Raw genomic sequence first — 17,658 nt, forward strand, 5'->3', positions numbered from 1 at the left:
ATTAAGTAAAGTCAATAAATGAGTTAATAGTAAAAATCAGTTTCGTTTAGCTAAATTAAAGTGTTTCTGGTAAAGTAGGGGCGAGAAAAACAACAAAGGCCAAGAAATAATAAATTAATTAAGCTACGTACGTACCATGAATGAGTCTCCCGAATAAAGATGTGAATGGTGCTCCTGTGGATGCTGGTTCCCTTCATGATGATTAGTACCATTTATGTTGTTTTGCATCGGCCTTTTAAAAACACAAATAATAATGTTAATTTGCATTCACCAGAAATGACCAAGAAGCTCAAGCTCTCGAGGATGTTGATAATGCTAAACCAAAGCAATATAGCTACTTCCTTTAATGTAGCACTATATATATATATATATATATATATATATATATATATATATGTATCCTTTCCTTTCATCTATAGCTATGATTCTCTCGCTTGTAACTGCCCTTTGTTGCCCAGAGATGTCTACTGGCCTCTGTTGGGCACGATCATGATCCTCATCACCAGCTACGTTCTTACCCTCTTGTTTTATGAGGAAATATTCACCATAAAAAAAAACATGTGTAAACTGTTAAATACTATATAATTATTTATTTTATGTTTTTTATCTTACTTTTTTTTGGTAATCTTTATTGCGTGTTTGGTTTTGTGTCATGCATCACGTTTTTAAAAGAAATTGAGTTAAAGAAGAAAAAATTATGTAAAAATTGTAAATTACTATAATAAATTATAAAAAAACTGACGTTGACATGTCTAAAGAGTTTGATGAAGCAATAGAATATATAATTTAAAATTAGTAAAATTGAAAATAATTTAAATAAAAATCCACAACTTTTAATAAGAGACCTTACCATTAAAATCACATATAATATTCTAATATATTTACATGAAAATCTCAAATAATTAAGTAAATATATTCCATATATTATTATTATTATTATTATAAAAAGAAAAGTCAAAATCCTCACACATTTGTAATCAATGCTCAGCCAAGATCTTAATATGCAAATTGCCTAGTCCCTATATTTCTTCCCCTTTTTGGTCCACTATGCATTGTATCCGGATCTCAATCTTTCACTGTTTCACTTAGAGCCTTATCCATTCATCTTTGCATATCACACTATATAGTACAATTAGTCCTTAATAAGAATCTCCGTTCACCTGTCATATGTAATTTTTATCAAGATCATTAATTAATTTACAAACTGCACAAATCTCCACCATTTAAAACGGTTCTTAATCTTCACATCAATACAAAATTATACCTAAGTACTATGAAAACTTATTAAAGACTACCCAGATGATACACACACTAGTCATCATTTTATTCCTACATCATGTGACAACAAAAGCAGGATCAGACATTAATATTATTATTATACTGAACAAAACAAACAAGTCACATGATACTGTGGTACGCGTCACAGGAGAACCAATCTCGAGCCAACACTGGATAAGGATTGCCACGTCACTAACTTTCTCGGACAACACTCCATCTGACAAACCAACAACGAAAACAAAAACAAAAACGCCCTAACAAACAAACGTACACATACACACAGCCCCTAATCCGTGACCGACACGTGTCTGTCCCTCCCTCCTTCTCCCGCCTACAAATCCACCTCTCATTCCGGTCACCCCTCTCTCTCTCACACACACAACACTCTTTATCGATGATGCTCTGAACTTTTTATCTATATATGCCTCTCTGATGCCGATGGGTGCCTCCAATTTTGCGGCAAGCTTCAAACTTTCAATCGCTGGCGCCGATTTTGATCACTTTTCCGGTATGAATCGTCTGCAACACCCCCTTTGTTAATTTAGAAATGCTAGATCTATTCATCGTGTCACACGTTCGATCCAAAACCTGGTTCCACAAGAGGAAAAAAATACCACTCACTTCGTTCCCATAAACCCTGTGATATTTCCCTTCCAATTTCGTAACACTCGATTGTAATTTGCGAATTGTACAGCTAGAATTTCGTTTCTTTTCTTTTTTGATTTTTTTTATATTTCCTTTATTTTCCAATTTTCTTTGCTGGGTTTGCAAAGTTTGTACAGTTAGGGTTGTAGATGGTGATGGTCTGAGGGTGTTTTTGTAGGAAAGTTCAGATTTTAATTCTGGGTTTTTTTGGGGGGTGGTAGAGAACAAGGTTTTGAAAAACAGGATTTTTGCCGTAAAGTCAAGGTTTTTGGAGTGTCTATGACCGTAATTGTGACCACATCGGTCACATTTGTCTGCAATTTTCCTTAATATCAAGGAACACGATAAAAACCGCGATCACAATTTAAAACCTTGGTTGAGAAAGTGGGGGAAATGAGCATGAGTGTGGCAGAGGATGATGAATCTAGTGAAGAGGTTCATGTTCCGGGTGAGATTGATTGGCAAATGCTTGATAAATCCAAGTTTTTCTTCCTTGGTGCTGCTCTTTTCTCTGGGGTTTCTGCAGCTCTTTACCCTGTTGTTGTGTTGAAGACTAGGCAGCAAGTGGCTCAGTCCCAAGTTTCTTGCATCAACACTGCATTTTCCTTGATTAGGGGTGAGGGTTTTAGAGCATTGTACCGCGGGTTCGGGACTTCTTTGATGGGCACAATCCCTGCTAGGGCTCTTTACATGGCTGCATTAGAGGTTACCAAGAGCAATGTGGGAACTGCCACTGTTAGGTTTGGTCTTGCTGAACCAACTGCTGCTGCAGTTGCCAATGCAGCTGCTGGCTTGAGTGCAGCCATGGCAGCTCAGCTTGTGTGGACCCCTGTTGATGTCGTGAGCCAGAGGCTGATGGTTCAAGGTGTTTGTGATTCGGGAAATTCTAAGGCTTCAGCTCTTCGGTACATCAACGGGATTGATGCCTTCAGGAAGATCTTGAGCAGTGATGGTCTTAGGGGCTTGTATAGGGGTTTTGGGATATCAATTTTGACCTATGCCCCTTCAAATGCAGTTTGGTGGGCTTCATATTCTGTTGCACAAAGGATGGTTTGGGGTGGAGTTGGGTACTACTTGTGCAAGGGAAATGATAGTGCACTGAAGCCTGATACAAAGACTGTGATGGCAGTTCAGGGAGTCAGTGCAGCAGTGGCTGGTGGCATGTCTGCTTTGATCACCATGCCACTGGATACCATCAAGACAAGACTGCAGGTCCTGGATGGTGATGAGAATGGCCGTCGTGGACCCACAGCTATGCAGACAGTGAGGAGTCTGGTTAGGGAAGGTGGTTGGATGGCTTGTTATAGAGGATTGGGACCTAGATGGGCTTCTATGTCAATGTCTGCAACAACAATGATCACAACTTATGAGCTCCTCAAACGGCTCTCTGCGAAGAATCAAGAGGTTTTGACATGATGAAGGATAGGTTTATGACAGCAAAAAGAAAAAAATAAAGGTTAAACAAAGAGAAGAGGAGGTTCTTCTTTCCTCCCTTATTTGTCTGTTTTTTCTGTTCTTTTCTTCACTTGTCAATGTTGTTTCTTCACGTATGGCTTGCTACAATGACTGTTTGATCAATGTAAGTCATTGCAGGTTATTATATAAATAAAAATTTACTTACTTCTAACACATTTATTCTATATTTCTTAATCACCTTTGAGATTATGCATAGGCTTCATGTTTACATTGGAGAGTTTGATTTGATAATCATGAGTCACTCTGGTTTTCAAATTGAATATCATGAACTAGCTGACTTTGCAACTCTGAAATGCAAAGAATCATGTGGCTTTCAAACATTACGTAGCTTTGTGGTTTTCAACTTGAGTCTTGTCTACCATGTGATCTACTCAAGACTTTTCAAACAAAAAAGAAAAAAAGTGTTGAGTTAGTTGAGTTGAGTATAGCAGTCACATTAACATCCGAGAATCTTCTATGTATTTTTATACTCATTTTCTAAGGAGTAGATCTAGGCTAGTTATTAGGAAGTGGGAACAACTTTCATGTATTTAATTTATTTGTATCTATCTAGGTTTGGTTTACAGTGGATAACTTTAATACAATGGTGGGGCTAGTATTACCAACATGTTAAGTGGTGGGCCAGGGAATTGGTCCATTTCTGAAAATTAAAATTCCTCATTTACCCACTGCCTAATAAATTTACATAGCAGCCCCATTGCATCTTTGCACAAGTCTTTGTATTCTATAGAATCTTGAACAGATTTAAGTTATTATTTTATTGAGGTTTAGCCCCACAAGTTTTCATTATAAATCAGCACACTTTTCTATCCACATGAAGTGTTAAAAAATTATACTGTAAATATCTTCCATTTATAAATTAATTTAACATTAAATATGAGATAATGCTCAAACGAGTTTGTATTGTTGTTTTGATCCTTGTTTTGGATTCCGCTTCTGACTGAGTCTTTGATTTCTATCTAGTTGTTTATAAATTTTGGAATATAATAAACTGGTAGATTCTTTAGGAGGAGAATCCATGTATCTTACAAGATAACTAATTGAAACAACCATCATATGTACGTGCCACTTGTCCAAAAAAGATATTTTAAGTATCATTTTAAAAAGCTGTCTTAAAAAATTAGTCATCATGGACTAGTAAAAAGAAAATATAGTGATAGGGAGGTGGGTAGGTAAACCCTGAATAAACTAAATGAAATTCATACCAATAATGTACAAAGAAATGGATAGTGCACTAAAATATAAAATGCATTTAAATAAACAAGTGTAATTTGTTTAGCGTGTTTTAGTAAGAAAAATGTTATAATATTCAAAACTCATAATATAAATTACATTATCCTCCTTTAAGCATTGCTCATATCATAATTGGTCTTCCTCTTATATAGGAGTATTATATCCTCCTCCTTTAAGAAATTAATATGATATATTCTTGTCTATTTTAATATGTCTGGCTTCTTAAAATAGTTTTAGATTTGAGTGTGTTTCTTAGTATTGCTAATGTCTAATTTTAAATTTCTACTATTAGATTTTAAGACTAAAAGAAAAAAAAAAAAAAAATATAAATAGATGTTATTACAGGGGGGAATCTAAGGGATAAGGATATCCCAAGAAAATATTTTTAAAAAGTATACTATAAAATTTAATATTTATATAAAAATATACATGGTTATATAATTTACTGATAAAATTATGTTTAAATATATTTTTATTCATATAATTTACTTCAATTTTGATTTTAATCTCTATCAATTTAAAGAAAAAATTATTTTAGCCTCTGCTTCAAGTAGTATATGTCAAAACACCTACTCTATAAGGCACAATCATTTGGATCAATAGAGGAATCAAAAACTAAATAGAATAAAATTAGAGAGCAAAACCAACTCAAATTATAAAGGTTTTTTACTATAATTACAAAATTATTATGCATGATAAAATTATTGACTTTTATAATAAATATCTTAAAAATTATATTAATATTATTTATAATTAGTTAACAATATAACAATTTTTATATTGTTACTGCATATCTATTAAACTCATACAAAAAGACTAAAACTTAAACTTATAAAATTAGGAAAAAAAATTATCTGTGGGGATTAAAAATTGAACACGGTATCAAAAAATTTATAACATTCACACATCCTATTCAACTAATTGAGCTAGACTCCTTTTTTTTTTATCAGCAAAGATAAGTATGTATTGATCTGCGTACCAGAGATACAAAGGTTACAGATTAAGAAAGCAAAGAATTGGTTTCAAATCAGACTTATAGTAGTCTTGGTAGAAACCAAAGTCTTGATACAGAAATGAATCTATTTTCTACTGCTATTTTATTGTGCTATCCGCAACTAATAAATAAACCCTGATCTAAGGTTATTTAAAGCTGGACTCCCTTGTTATAAAACTAAAAGCTTAATTTAAAGTAAAACAAACTGAAATTAAGATAAACTAAAAGGAACAAAAATATATTTAAAGCTGTAGTTATATATACCAATAAAGATTGGTATCATTCATAGGTGATTGAAGACAATGAAAATGAAAGTTGTAGCTATTTGGTGATAGATATAGTTCACATTGAGGTCAGAATAGTAACTCAAAAGACACCACCAACGTTGTTTCTAATAAAGGCTAAAGACTTGAGCTTTCTCTTGGGACATAAGCTATGTTTGCTTAAAATGTGGCCAGAAAATTACATTTTTTGCAAAAAAAACCTAGGCCTTACTTATATAGAGTGTGTATGGTTATACTTCTCAGTTCAACGGTCTCAGAATTCGTGCTGGCAACAAATTAAATCCACATTTATATATAGTGTGTATGGTTATACTTCTCTGTTCAACATATGTTGATTTCCATCCAACAAGAGAGAAATTTAACCATTTGGATGCATTGAAATGTGTGAAAATTGGTAAGAGTACTCAAAATACACCATAATGCATTAGAAGTCCATTGGAATGCCACCACATTTGGACAGCAACCCAAACATACACACAGTAGTTTACATGAATTTATGGTCCCCTGCCCCAGTTTTGTTTTCATTTTGTGTTGCATCTCTGGATAGATTTTTTTTTATCCCTGTTCTATTTCAACTCGTTTAAGTTTGACACAAATTATTAACACAACTTGATTAATCACTTCTAGAGGTGCAAATTATAAGGATTGAACACAACCTATGAGCACAAAACCATGCAAGAAAAGTGTGTAAAAATCAATACAAACCCTTATATCATGCATGTGCTTACTTATCTTAAATCTACTAGCTAAGGGATCCAATAGGATGAAAGCACTTACTATTAGAGAAAGCATGAATTTCTTGCCTTCTAATCAACAATGGTTATCAAAATATGCGGTTACAGCCTGAAAGCAGCAATTTTGACCACTTTAAGGTAAGGAAAAACACAAGGCTTTCCTTCCTCTCATGAAAAACAAACCCATTTGAGACCATTCTGCACATCAAGAATTCAATAGGGAGGACACACATTCCCTGTCAATAGTCACTGAAGTTTTTGACTTGCTTTCTCCATCAATGTGGCCAAACATTCTTTCCAATCTGAAACTTTGTTATCCCCATTGGCCACCTCAAAAATGAATCCAGTTTGTGGGACACAATCAAAAGCTGCTACACAAACAAAGGCAGCATCTTCTTTGCTAATACTTCCACTAGCTGCACAACCCTGTTGTAATGAAAATCAAATGGAATTAGTAGTGCTGGCTATGATATTATAAATAGTCAGCACCAGCTTTTGTTTAGGAGATTTCAAGTTGAAGTGATAAATGAAAATCCAAGCAGTGTGTCTATTTGACAATGATTCCGAAATTCAGTAAGCAATAGCAAATGCACTTAAGAATGTCTAAGACTCTAAGGTGGATTGATCATTAAACTTGTTTTGTTTTCTCAAAAAGAAGAAATTAAGGCCTTTAGTTTGTACCTCATCAAAGGTAAAGCCTTGCTTCCCACCAGGTGTATCTTGTAATGCACCGGTCCTAATTATGGTGTAAGGAATTCCTGAGGTTTTCAATACTGATTCATCTTGTTCAGCCAATTTCTTTGCATTGCTTTTCATCATGGATTGAAAGCCACTTTGACCACCATAAACTGACAACTGCAACTTTGTTAAAACAAAAGGAAGATTGTGTTTGCGGTGAAAAAAAATGTAATTGGGATGGGGGGTGGAAGTACCCGAGATAAGACGATTACATGTTGTACCCCTTGAAGGCTACCAACGCTAGAAAGAAATCCCTCCTGGAAAAGAATGAAATGATTCAAACATTTCTTCAGAAAAATTGTTTGAAGTTCAATTCTCATTATAGTCCAAAATAGGGGGAAAATAGAAAGATACAAAGTCAAGGACAGGTAAAAACTATTTCAATTAAAAGAAAATGTTTTACTTGGACTATGATTTATATAAAAAAGACTATCCCCTCCTTTGCAAATAAACAACAGCAGTAGACATGCTTATATACGTTTTCTATGTCTGTTAATTTGATCGGGAAAGTGGAAAATGATTCTTTGTTGGTCATTCCATAAAAATCAGATCTGGGAAATTCACTCTCCATATTAACAAGAGTCAATAATGTCTTCCTCTCATAAGCTAAAAAGAGTGTTGAGTTGCTAAGTTTAATTTTGCTAAAGTGAACTGGGATTTTACAATGAAATCAACCATTGAATAGCAAAGACTTATGGCAGCTTATATTTGAAAGGCACATCACAAGAGAAGCTTCACTTATTTCCTCATAGAGAATATAGCCTTGACAGAAAACTCAACTCTATTGAAAAAAGCTATGAAATTTTAGCAAATCTGGTTTATGGGGATTTGATTTGTTTGTTCCATCTCTTCTGAACTTTGATTCATTGAGCTTACTCTAGACATTTGTAACCTCTGTGAAGTAAAGCAAGATTGTTTAGAGAGGCATGACAAGGTGTGCATACATTTGGGCATATGATTGTGCGAACTCCTCTCAGAGCTTTCTTGACAAATCGTTTGTCACTTGTATCTCCTGCCATTGACTTTGCAACAAGCATCATGTGATCAATAATAAGAAACTAAAAAATGGACAGAACTACAAACCAACAATAAACAGTTTCTATCTGCTAGTGGTTTTGCAAACTAACTTCACCCACCTCAACATAACTTCCAAAGGCTTCAAGTGCAACCCTTTTATCCTTAACCAGTGTCTTTACTCGAGCTTTTTTCACAATCAATGACAATATCACCATCTACATAAGCCAGAAAATAAGGCTAAAAAGTCAGAATTCATTTGATAATGTAAATCAATCATGGTTATGAATACAAACACATTAAGAATTTGAGGTGACTTGTTGACAATAAAGATATAAGATGATGTATTGCCAAATTAAATTGGATCAATCATCTATGAGTCAAGATAAGTACAATTACAATTCAACGGCAGACATTTAATAAATTTATCATTTTACATTTTTTCTGCTTATATTGGAATACTTCATAGTTGTTTCGGGGGCCAGTTTAGAATTGGACACTGCATGGCCCTTCCTTTTTCCCCTCACTTAATTGTAATTCTTATCTGTTATATCTATCTATAACAAAAATATGAAATCAGAATTTCAAGACTCTGATGCATCAAGTTATCAAGCCAAGGCTTTGGGCTTGCAATAAAGTTGACAAAAAAAAAGGCTAGCAGACCTGACCCATCTCACTATCTCCATCTGTTACCAGCACTGCATCCCTGACTTCATCTTCTGTTTTGAAACATTTGTGTCAAAACAAAATCACCAATGCTAAAAACAAATGATAATAAGATTCCCATACAAATATAAGCATTGCCATTTATGGATCACTATGCCATATTTGCTCACCCGGATAATCATCCTCATTATCTTCTATTGCAGTACCATCTTTTTCAAGGATATCAGGTGCACCATACCACTTCCTTAATTTAGGACCCCCTGAAAATGAACAGAAAATCAAAGGCAATGAGCACAACAAGGAAAACAAAAAGGTGGAAACAAGATCAGTCCGCGACCATGATTGCAGCCACATCATCAACAATTTTAGAGCGTCCTAATCACATTGCAAAGGCAATTATGGCCTCATCAGTCAAATTTAGTGCAATTTTTTACAATATCAAAGATAGTGACGAAATCACAACCGCAACCGAACTTTGAAAGGAAAATTGATTATAAGATTAAGAACAAAAAAAAAAGATGAGGTATGCTTAAAAATAGCCACCTTCAATGTAATCGAGAATTTGCTCCATAAAACTGAGTTTCTTCTTAGCATGACACACGACAAGAGGTGTAACAACAGTACCATTCTCTCTATTGAATTGGAAAGAGGAACCAAATGCTGTTCCTGAACGTTGAGAAGTCAAAGGAACAGACTTTTGAAACGGTAAAGTGGAAGAAAGCATGGCAGCATATGCCAACACCATTGTTGGCAGTGTCACACTCACTCAAACCGTTTCTTCCCGCTAGAAAGGATAACGCATTTCTTACCATTGAATATTAATGAATCATATTTCCTTAATAATTAATAATCCCTGAAAATAATATTCAATCTTTTTAATCACAGCCGTCAAAAACTTGAATTACATTATACATTGACACTAACCGTTGGATCATGCTAACCTAACAACTCAAAAATCCCAATGCACCCCTTTTTTCTTTCTAGGGTTTGCCATAACCAAATTGCATAGAAGAGGCTGCGTTTTTTCTTCAGAAACTCAAGACCCAGATGAGCAAAAAGACAAAGGCGAGTCCTAATTTTACTTTTCCCCCACCAATCAAGTGGAAAGTTTCAATTTTTGTTTCTGGGATTTCATGTTTGTGAAATGTAGAACAAGTGATGACCATTTTTTATGACTTATTTTTGTTTTCAACATTTATGGAGTAATCACGTTAAGCTTTTGCAATTAAAGTGATTCCCCCACAAATTTGATTTTACATAATCACATTTTTTAGTAGAGGTAGTAGGGTCTGAGCAGTATTGGCTACTTTTATTCTTGTGCAATTAAGAAGACACTTGTATTCTCTCTGATTAGAATAAGATAGGTTCCTAGGTTGACTTTCCCGTGTGTGAAATCATGCAATGCCAATTTGTATTTCCCCTTGTAATTTTTCTACTTATTCTCTAATAAAACATTCTTCTTTTATCAGAAAAGAAAATAAAATGATGTTAAGTTTACATTGTATTAGTAATGTAATTAGATAGCTTACATATGTTAATGACTGATTGAGGTTTATGTAGCATTAAATAATCGGTGATACTTTAGTTTGGCAGAACTTTAACAAATATTTGAGCTTGGATCTACATGTGTATACTGCAACCTTTTCATCTTGGACACCAGAAGAAAGTTAAAATAGGTATCATGATTATGTATTTGTGTGCTTGTTTGGATTTAAATGTTTATATCATTTGCCATATTGTATGTAACTTTATTTGGGAAGTAGTTAATTTTCACATTTCTTAATAGCATATTGTGAATTTTCTTTTTCTTGGGTTATGAGCACATAGTTTCAGACTTTTTGCCAGCATATCCTAGTATTTATAGAATAATGTTATTCATGTTCAACTTTCTTATATCACTGCCTAAGTTACAATCCATTTTCTCTGTTTTCTTTTTCCTACTCACATATCTCTTTCTCTTTTTTCTGCCTCTTTCTAAAATTTATTGTATTACTTTGAGACTTTGAGCTCGCAAAGTTCAAACAAGAAGAGAAACTTCTCTTGTCGTGTGAATTATCGATTCATTCACATGTAAATATAGAAGCATGTGTTGTGCTGATAAACTTTCTGCCATGGATGTGAAGATTTAATCTGATACTCTCTAGCCGGAAATACCTTATACTGGATGAGCTTAAACTAAACTTATAGTAATCAATATGGGAATATTGGTCAGTGTTCCAGAACATCAGAAGGAGTGATAGAAAGTGGATCCTTTACTTCTGCTGTCTATAGCAATTAGCAAGTGTAATCTCTTTAAAATATGATTAGAGAAAGGGATGTCAACTTTGAGGATAGTGGAATTAATTGAGGGTAATCAAGTTGTTATTCCACTATAGCAATGACATCTGATTTTGTATGGTTATATTTTCTTTATTTGAAAATTCTTTTAAAATAAAAATAAGAGAAAGCTACCAAATAGTGTCAAATTCTTGTAAAAAATGGAGTATACTATGAACATAAGAGAGTATACAATCGAGTACCAAATTTGCTTCAAATATAGGTTTGTTAAATTCTTGTGAAAAAAAAATGGGACATTTTTCTCATACTTCAGAGGTGATGTGAATCAATAGTGTCAAATTACTTAGGCGACAAAATAATTAAAAAAAAAGTATTCATTTCTTTAAACCATTTTTTTCTAGTGAAGGTATACTTAAAAAGGATTGGTTTGGATCAACGTATCCATGAGAGAGTTTGAATAATTTACGTAAGATCTTTTAAGATTGAATCTCGCTACGACTATTGTATAAAATAAAATAAAAAAATCCTTTCTTCGATGAGATGTTTAGTGCACCGAAACATTTAATAGAATCAAGTCAATTTTTGTTATAAGTTTTCTGATCATTTTAGATTTTGTCTTTTAGTAACTTAATTGTTTTGGATCTATCACAAATAGGCCTAATGTGTTGGACCCAAGAATTTAAATGCACAAAAATACCAAACTAACAAGATGGAAAATTCTAATATTATCCGTACCAATATAGATTGACAATTTGTACAATTTTTTTTAAAAAAAAAATTAAAAGATATATTCTACAAATTAGTTTAAAATTAATGGTTCATACAAAAATTGAATATGTGACTTCTAGATTATTACTACCATGTTCTAACCAACTAAATTAATAAGTCAATTATGTTATAAAATAATTATTATCATTATATATAACACTAAAATTTCTAATGGACATATAAATTTACATAATAAATTTTGTGAAATTAATTTTGATGTAATGATTAATTTGTTTACATATATAAATTGTAAATAAAAATTTATGTATAAAAAAACATATTATTAACATAAATCTAATGTATTTTTTAGTCTTATTATAATTAATTTTAATTTAATAATACATTTTTTTACATATATGAATTTTGCTAATAATCTGAAAGTCACAAGTTCGATTTGCAAGGATAATTAATTTTAAATTAATTCGTAATTTTTTTTTTAAATCGTATGGGTCACTTATGGATTGATAATCCATAAACCATTACAAATTATCAATCCGTAATATGCTTACAAATTTGCAATCCCTATCAACTTTACAGAATGACAATATTGGTGCGCAAAGCAATTCCCTTTAATTTGGTTCACAGGCAAGGTTCGAGTACACATTCATAAATACAAGCTTCTCCTTCAACTTATAAAAGACTACCTTTATCTCATCTTTAACTTCCTCTACACCATATACTATTAAACAACGATTGTCACCTAAAAAATAACTCCCTAATAATACCAAATAACAATTGCACTCTATTAACACTAAACAATAACTGCCAATTAATACCAAACAATAATTGTCACAAAAAAATAACATCCTGACTTAAGGGTGTGTTTGTTAAAAGTTGAATTTCTATTTAACTTGAATCCATCAAATATTTTGAGTCACATTTCCGAAAATGCTGGTCTCGTGAGCATTAATCCTTTGGCAAATGGTCTCACATGAACTATTCAAGCTTTGTAAGATATGAAGCATGCACTCATTAACTAAATAAAATAGAAAGAATTGTATCCCGCAAACATTAGCTTAGCCACTTTTTTACCCAATGCAAAGCTCAAAATATGATCAACTCCATTATGGGAATAAGAACTTCCAAGCCGACCCAACAATGTAGAAATTCTCTAGTTAGAAATGAGAATGTACATATCCAGCATGCAAAAACTTTATGCCCAAGAACTTCACCTTTGGTGTTGGGGGAGGGTAGCAAACTAGCAACAATGACATAACTAGACATCCATTTCAAATAAATTTGTTTCATTAACCTAGTTTTAGAGTGACATTAAGGAAAAGACTTCACTTTCCCAAGTCAACAATGCATAAACTACAAATTGATCAAATCCAAGAAGGCATCAACTGAATTGCAGCTGATACTAACGAAACCAACACAGCAGAATCCTACAGACTAGAAAAAGAAACCTACACAAGTCAAACAGAAACTATCCATTAACTGCAACATCTAGGAAGAAAAGCAGAATAACAGGGTCCAACAATGATTGTCAATGATGGAACTTGGCTCATGTCAATCAGGGCCGAGCTCTCTTGTTACTGCAAGATGGGCACTTGTATTGCTTGATATGCTCTGCCCTAGCAGGGGTGATCTTCACACATTTACCATGGAACCACTTCTCGCAGATGTCACAGCAAATCCAGAATTCATCAGTGCCATAGTGCTCACCACATGCCCCACACAAGGTCTCTCCATGTTCATCATCATCTTGATCGTCCAGTTCTTCATCCTCATCTTTTGGTTGCAATGGCTTTGACTGTCTACTCTGAGATTCTGGAGCCCGCTGCTGCAAAAGACAACACACAATTTAGATGAGAAAGCAAACTAGCTGAGTAAAAGAACCACAATATGACACATTGACACCATGCATAATATGAGCCAGATTGTCATACATTACAATGCATTCCATTTAAACCATGACCTTCAACAGACTTTGAAAACGTCAATGTTGTAGCACTACCACATCCAGAAATTCAAGCAATGAAATTCACAAAAATCTAGATTTCAAAACAACTATTACAAAACCAAGTAACCATGCTCAGAATTCGGACATTTTATCCCCCCTTTTCATCTCCCCACTTCTTACAGGAATGAGGGGGGTAGTTATGAGTACAAAATCCAAATAGATCATTTATACATGTAAGGAACACAAAAGTTTGGAAGTTAATAAATATATTTATATGTCATGCACAGGTGTGAGAAGATATTATTACTGCCTTAGAGCTGGACTTAGACTTGCTGCCACTGTGGTTTGAAACTGAAGACTTCTCCTTAACTTGCTTTTTTGCTGCACCAGTAACAACTTCAAATATTGTTGGCAGTTCATTGATCATGTTGAAAAGCCGTTTCCTGCATTACATATTCAAATCAAGAGAGAATGAGACACGTGAAGAAAAGAAGTAAACCAATGAGATACATAAATCAGACAAGCAGGATCCAACTGCTTTGTGATTTTCCACCAACTTAAGTTAACTTCAGATAAGATTTATGGTCAGAGTATGAAATACCTGTCAGCTTTATCAAACCCAAATCTGGCTCCAAAATAGAATGCAATAGCAAGCAACCATGCATCACTATGAACAGCAACTAAAGATAGCCAGTCTTTTTCTTGCATGCCATCCCTAGCAAAGTTAATGCCCAGTACGGGCTCAGGAAGCTCTGGTGGTACTTCTTCAGCAGGTAAATTTACTTCCCACTGCTCACTGGGAAAGCCATACAAGCACAAATTCTCCTTCTCTGAAAGAATGAAGGGAATTGATTTGTAAAACACAAGCACCAAATATAATATCTAAAACAAACAGGAAGCCTTTCAATCCCTCTAAAAATTCTTAATCCTTTCTCTACAGTATTTTTCTTCGCAGTTAAAAGAGCTGCAAAATAATATCTCTTTCCAAGGAAAAATTAACAAAAATTTACCACTAAGAGACTGAGAAGCGACAGGCATTCAATTTAATTTAACCTAACTCTGCATACAAGAATGTCCATAGGAGAATGACATTTGACAGTAATATGAGCATGACAAGTTGACAATGTAAATGCATTCCCCTTAAGTTCAGTCAACAACCAGATTTGATAATCACATTTCAATAATAAAATAACCACTCAAAGGCTTTATAGGAAAAACATTGCATCATGTTAATCCCTATTGTCATTCTGCCATTGTATTTTGTATACTATAGTCGAACTTTAGAACATTCTTGAAAACTAACTTTGATTATCACATGGAATACATACAATCCCCCCCTCCCAAAAAAAAATCATTATTTGAAACTACTTAATTAAAAGACAAAGAACAGATAAGTTCCAATTGAAACACATAACTAAGCCACAATTCAACAAGACATCACAAAGGAATTAATACAAGGAAAAAAAAAGCATGATTATAAGCTAGCTTTAAATAATGTTCCTTGATGTAAGAACCAGAAGAAGTGAAAATTAATCAAAAGAACAGGTAACTTGGAAGAGTTTTAAAATGATACCCTCATATAAATTGACTGCATTATATATATTAAAGGCGAGAAACGGTAAAATACTCAAGGAACCAAGCACAAACCCCAAAAAGCAATAATAGTTAGACCAACATTCAGAGCACAAAATCCTTCAAACATAATAGTAAATCAACAGAAGGATTATTTATTAGTTAATTTTTACAGAAACCACAATTGAATCCATCCTTACAATAAATTAAAAGCCAATTGGCTATTCAAAAACACAAGTGTTGTGGCACACAAAGACTACATGAAAAGAAAGTATAACTAACCAGGATCACATTGGTTGTAGAAATCTTCAACATCTGCAACAGCATTACCAAGAAGAAAAAGCGCATGAGTATGGAAAAGCTTCCAAAACCTTCTAGCATATAAATTGTAAAAGATAAACAAATACAGAAGGCTGAATGTCGCATTCAAGCGTTGAAAATGAATATAGATATTAAGGGCCTGTTAGATTTTCTTCTCAATTTTTCTTATAAAAACTGATTTTTAAAACAATTTCACAGTACTCAACAATCTATTTCTCATCCAATATGTAATAAGTTTCAAAAGTTGTTTCCAAAACCAGTGTTTTAAAAACCAAAAACAGTTGGAAGTTGTTTTCTCATCCTCTTCTATTTTCTTCAAATGCTCAGGGGAAAACGTTTAGAAAACAGAAATGTGCTCAAGGAGGGACAAAAACTTTCAAATGTGCTCAGGAGACAAAACCAAATTTTATAAAACACAAAACTGTTTTTGAAAACAGTAAACAAACAAAGCCTAATAATCAGGAAATAAAAGAAACGGACAAAAATATCACAAAACCCCCCACATTATGTGCTAAGCAAACCCGAGTTAAGCACACTGAAAGGAAGAAACACGTGAAAATTGCTTACAAAGCACAAATCATACAAAACTCATAAACCACACACACAGCCACTATGGTAGTTTCAAAGCCTCTTCCTCAAACCACATTAAAATGCCAGTAAGCAAGCCATGAATTGTCACACGAATCAAACCAATTGATAATTAACCACTGAAAACAATTCATACAGATTTTAAAAACCAAACACATTCACACTAGCTAGCTTCAACGCAAACATAAAAAAAAAAAAAAAAAAATACTCGAAAAAATCAAAATTTACACATGGCACACAAAACCGAAAACTTTCACCCCCAAATTTAAAGTTCAAAAAAACGTAAGAAGCTCTCAACATTTTAAAACCGAAACTTCTCCCCAACACTTGTCACGCGTCAACGACAATAACAGCGACGCGTACACGAAGCTAAAACCCCACACGAAAATTTTTCACCGACCCATTAAATAAAACCGAAAACTAGAACCAAAAATCACGAAATTTGCATGCAAAGCACATTACTTGACTAGAAAAACGGTGAAAAACACAGAAATTGAAAATCATTTCACAAAAAGAAAAAAAAAAGATTGTTTTTTACCGGTGGTTAGGGCTTTGATGAGACCAGCTCTTCGGCCCTTGAAATCCCTAAAAACCTCTTCGACGGTGCGAGGATTATACGTGCGAGAGTCCATTGCTGCTCCTTCTTCTTCTCTCTGAAACCTAAATCAGAAGAAGAAAAGGGAAAAGAACGCAAAAACGAGGTCGTTTAGGTGAAACGAGATTCGGGTGTTGCAGAGTGAGAGTGGTGCGGTGTGGCGTTGCCTCCTCTCTCTGCCTCTGCAACCAAAATTTTGCAAGTGCAAAAAATGCAACAACAAACAACAACAACAACAACAGCGAAAAACTCTTCCTTTTTATTTCTCCTTCTTTATTTACAATTATAATTTTTCAATTAATATTTTTGGTCGAAACTCGAAAAATTGGAAATAAAATCTCGAGTACTCAAAAAGAAGAATAAAAAAAAAAAGCAAATAAAATCAAGAGGATATATCATTGCGCCGGCGTGGTCAAAAACACCATCAAATTAAAAAAAAAAAATTATACTTCATACAAATATATCAACTCCTTTTTTTTTTTAATATACAACTAAAAGTTTAGTTAAGTCGATCTGGAGACTAACCGGTGACATGACAGTTAAGTGCTTAAAAAAAATTTACATATTATCCA

General features: G+C 33.6%; 3 protein-coding genes across 7 annotated transcripts; 1 reads left to right on the plus strand and 2 right to left on the minus strand.

Moving 5' to 3' along the window:
• Positions 1-1,627: 1,627 nt before the first annotated feature.
• LOC114390626 (solute carrier family 25 member 44-like) lies at positions 1,628-3,552 on the plus strand. The gene has a single exon (XM_028351429.1). The coding sequence runs from the start codon at positions 2,317-2,319 to the stop codon at positions 3,337-3,339; it is 1,023 nt and encodes a 340-aa protein (XP_028207230.1). The 5' UTR covers positions 1,628-2,316; the 3' UTR covers positions 3,340-3,552.
• Positions 3,553-6,555: 3,003 nt separating this feature from the next.
• On the minus strand, positions 6,556-9,861 carry LOC114389371. 2 transcript variants are annotated; one of them, XM_028350028.1, is made up of 8 exons: positions 9,606-9,861; positions 9,233-9,322; positions 9,060-9,112; positions 8,519-8,614; positions 8,327-8,404; positions 7,577-7,639; positions 7,326-7,499; positions 6,556-7,070 (listed from the first exon to the last, which is right to left on the minus strand). In XM_028350028.1, exons 1-8 carry the CDS (start codon positions 9,805-9,807, stop codon positions 6,891-6,893), a joined length of 936 nt encoding a protein of 311 aa, XP_028205829.1. In that variant the 5' UTR covers positions 9,808-9,861; the 3' UTR covers positions 6,556-6,890. The 2 variants fall into 2 exon arrangements, with proteins under 2 accessions (XP_028205829.1, XP_028205828.1); XM_028350027.1 differs by having other exon boundaries at positions 9,060-9,115; positions 9,606-9,860.
• A 3,441-nt stretch (positions 9,862-13,302) lies between these two features.
• LOC114390658 (PHD finger protein ALFIN-LIKE 4-like) lies at positions 13,303-17,345 on the minus strand. Of its 4 annotated transcripts, none has more exons than XM_028351475.1 (5): positions 17,030-17,345; positions 15,865-15,897; positions 14,612-14,840; positions 14,321-14,453; positions 13,303-13,887 (listed from the first exon to the last, which is right to left on the minus strand). In XM_028351475.1, exons 1-5 carry the CDS (start codon positions 17,121-17,123, stop codon positions 13,621-13,623), a joined length of 756 nt encoding a protein of 251 aa, XP_028207276.1. In that variant the 5' UTR covers positions 17,124-17,345; the 3' UTR covers positions 13,303-13,620. The 4 variants fall into 4 exon arrangements, with proteins under 4 accessions (XP_028207276.1, XP_028207275.1, XP_028207274.1 ...); XM_028351474.1 differs by having other exon boundaries at positions 14,318-14,453; XM_028351473.1 differs by having other exon boundaries at positions 13,303-13,890; positions 17,030-17,343.
• Between the last annotated feature and the right edge of the window lie 313 nt (positions 17,346-17,658).

This window comes from Glycine soja, chromosome 16 (assembly GCF_004193775.1).
Source record: "Glycine soja cultivar W05 chromosome 16, ASM419377v2, whole genome shotgun sequence".
Lineage (NCBI taxonomy): Eukaryota > Viridiplantae > Streptophyta > Magnoliopsida > Fabales > Fabaceae > Glycine > Glycine soja.

Coding starts and splice junctions, on each gene's coding strand:
- LOC114390658 (XM_028351472.1), bottom strand. CDS start 17,123: ATGGACTCTCGCACGTATAATCCTCGCACCGTCGAAGAGGTTTTTAGG. Junction 14,841..15,864: donor CTACAACCAATGTGATCCTG/GTTAGTTATACT, acceptor TCATTCTTTCAG/AGAAGGAGAATTTGTGCTTG. Junction 13,891..14,317: donor CTAAGTCCAGCTCTAAGGCA/GTAATAATATCT, acceptor TGTCTTTTGCAG/CAGCGGGCTCCAGAATCTCA.
- LOC114390626 (XM_028351429.1), top strand. CDS start 2,317: ATGAGCATGAGTGTGGCAGAGGATGATGAATCTAGTGAAGAGGTTCAT.
- LOC114389371 (XM_028350027.1), bottom strand. CDS start 9,807: ATGGTGTTGGCATATGCTGCCATGCTTTCTTCCACTTTACCGTTTCAA. Junction 7,500..7,576: donor ATGTAATCGTCTTATCTCGG/GTACTTCCACCC, acceptor ACAAAGTTGCAG/TTGTCAGTTTATGGTGGTCA. Junction 7,071..7,325: donor AAGGCTTTACCTTTGATGAG/GTACAAACTAAA, acceptor TCATTACAACAG/GGTTGTGCAGCTAGTGGAAG.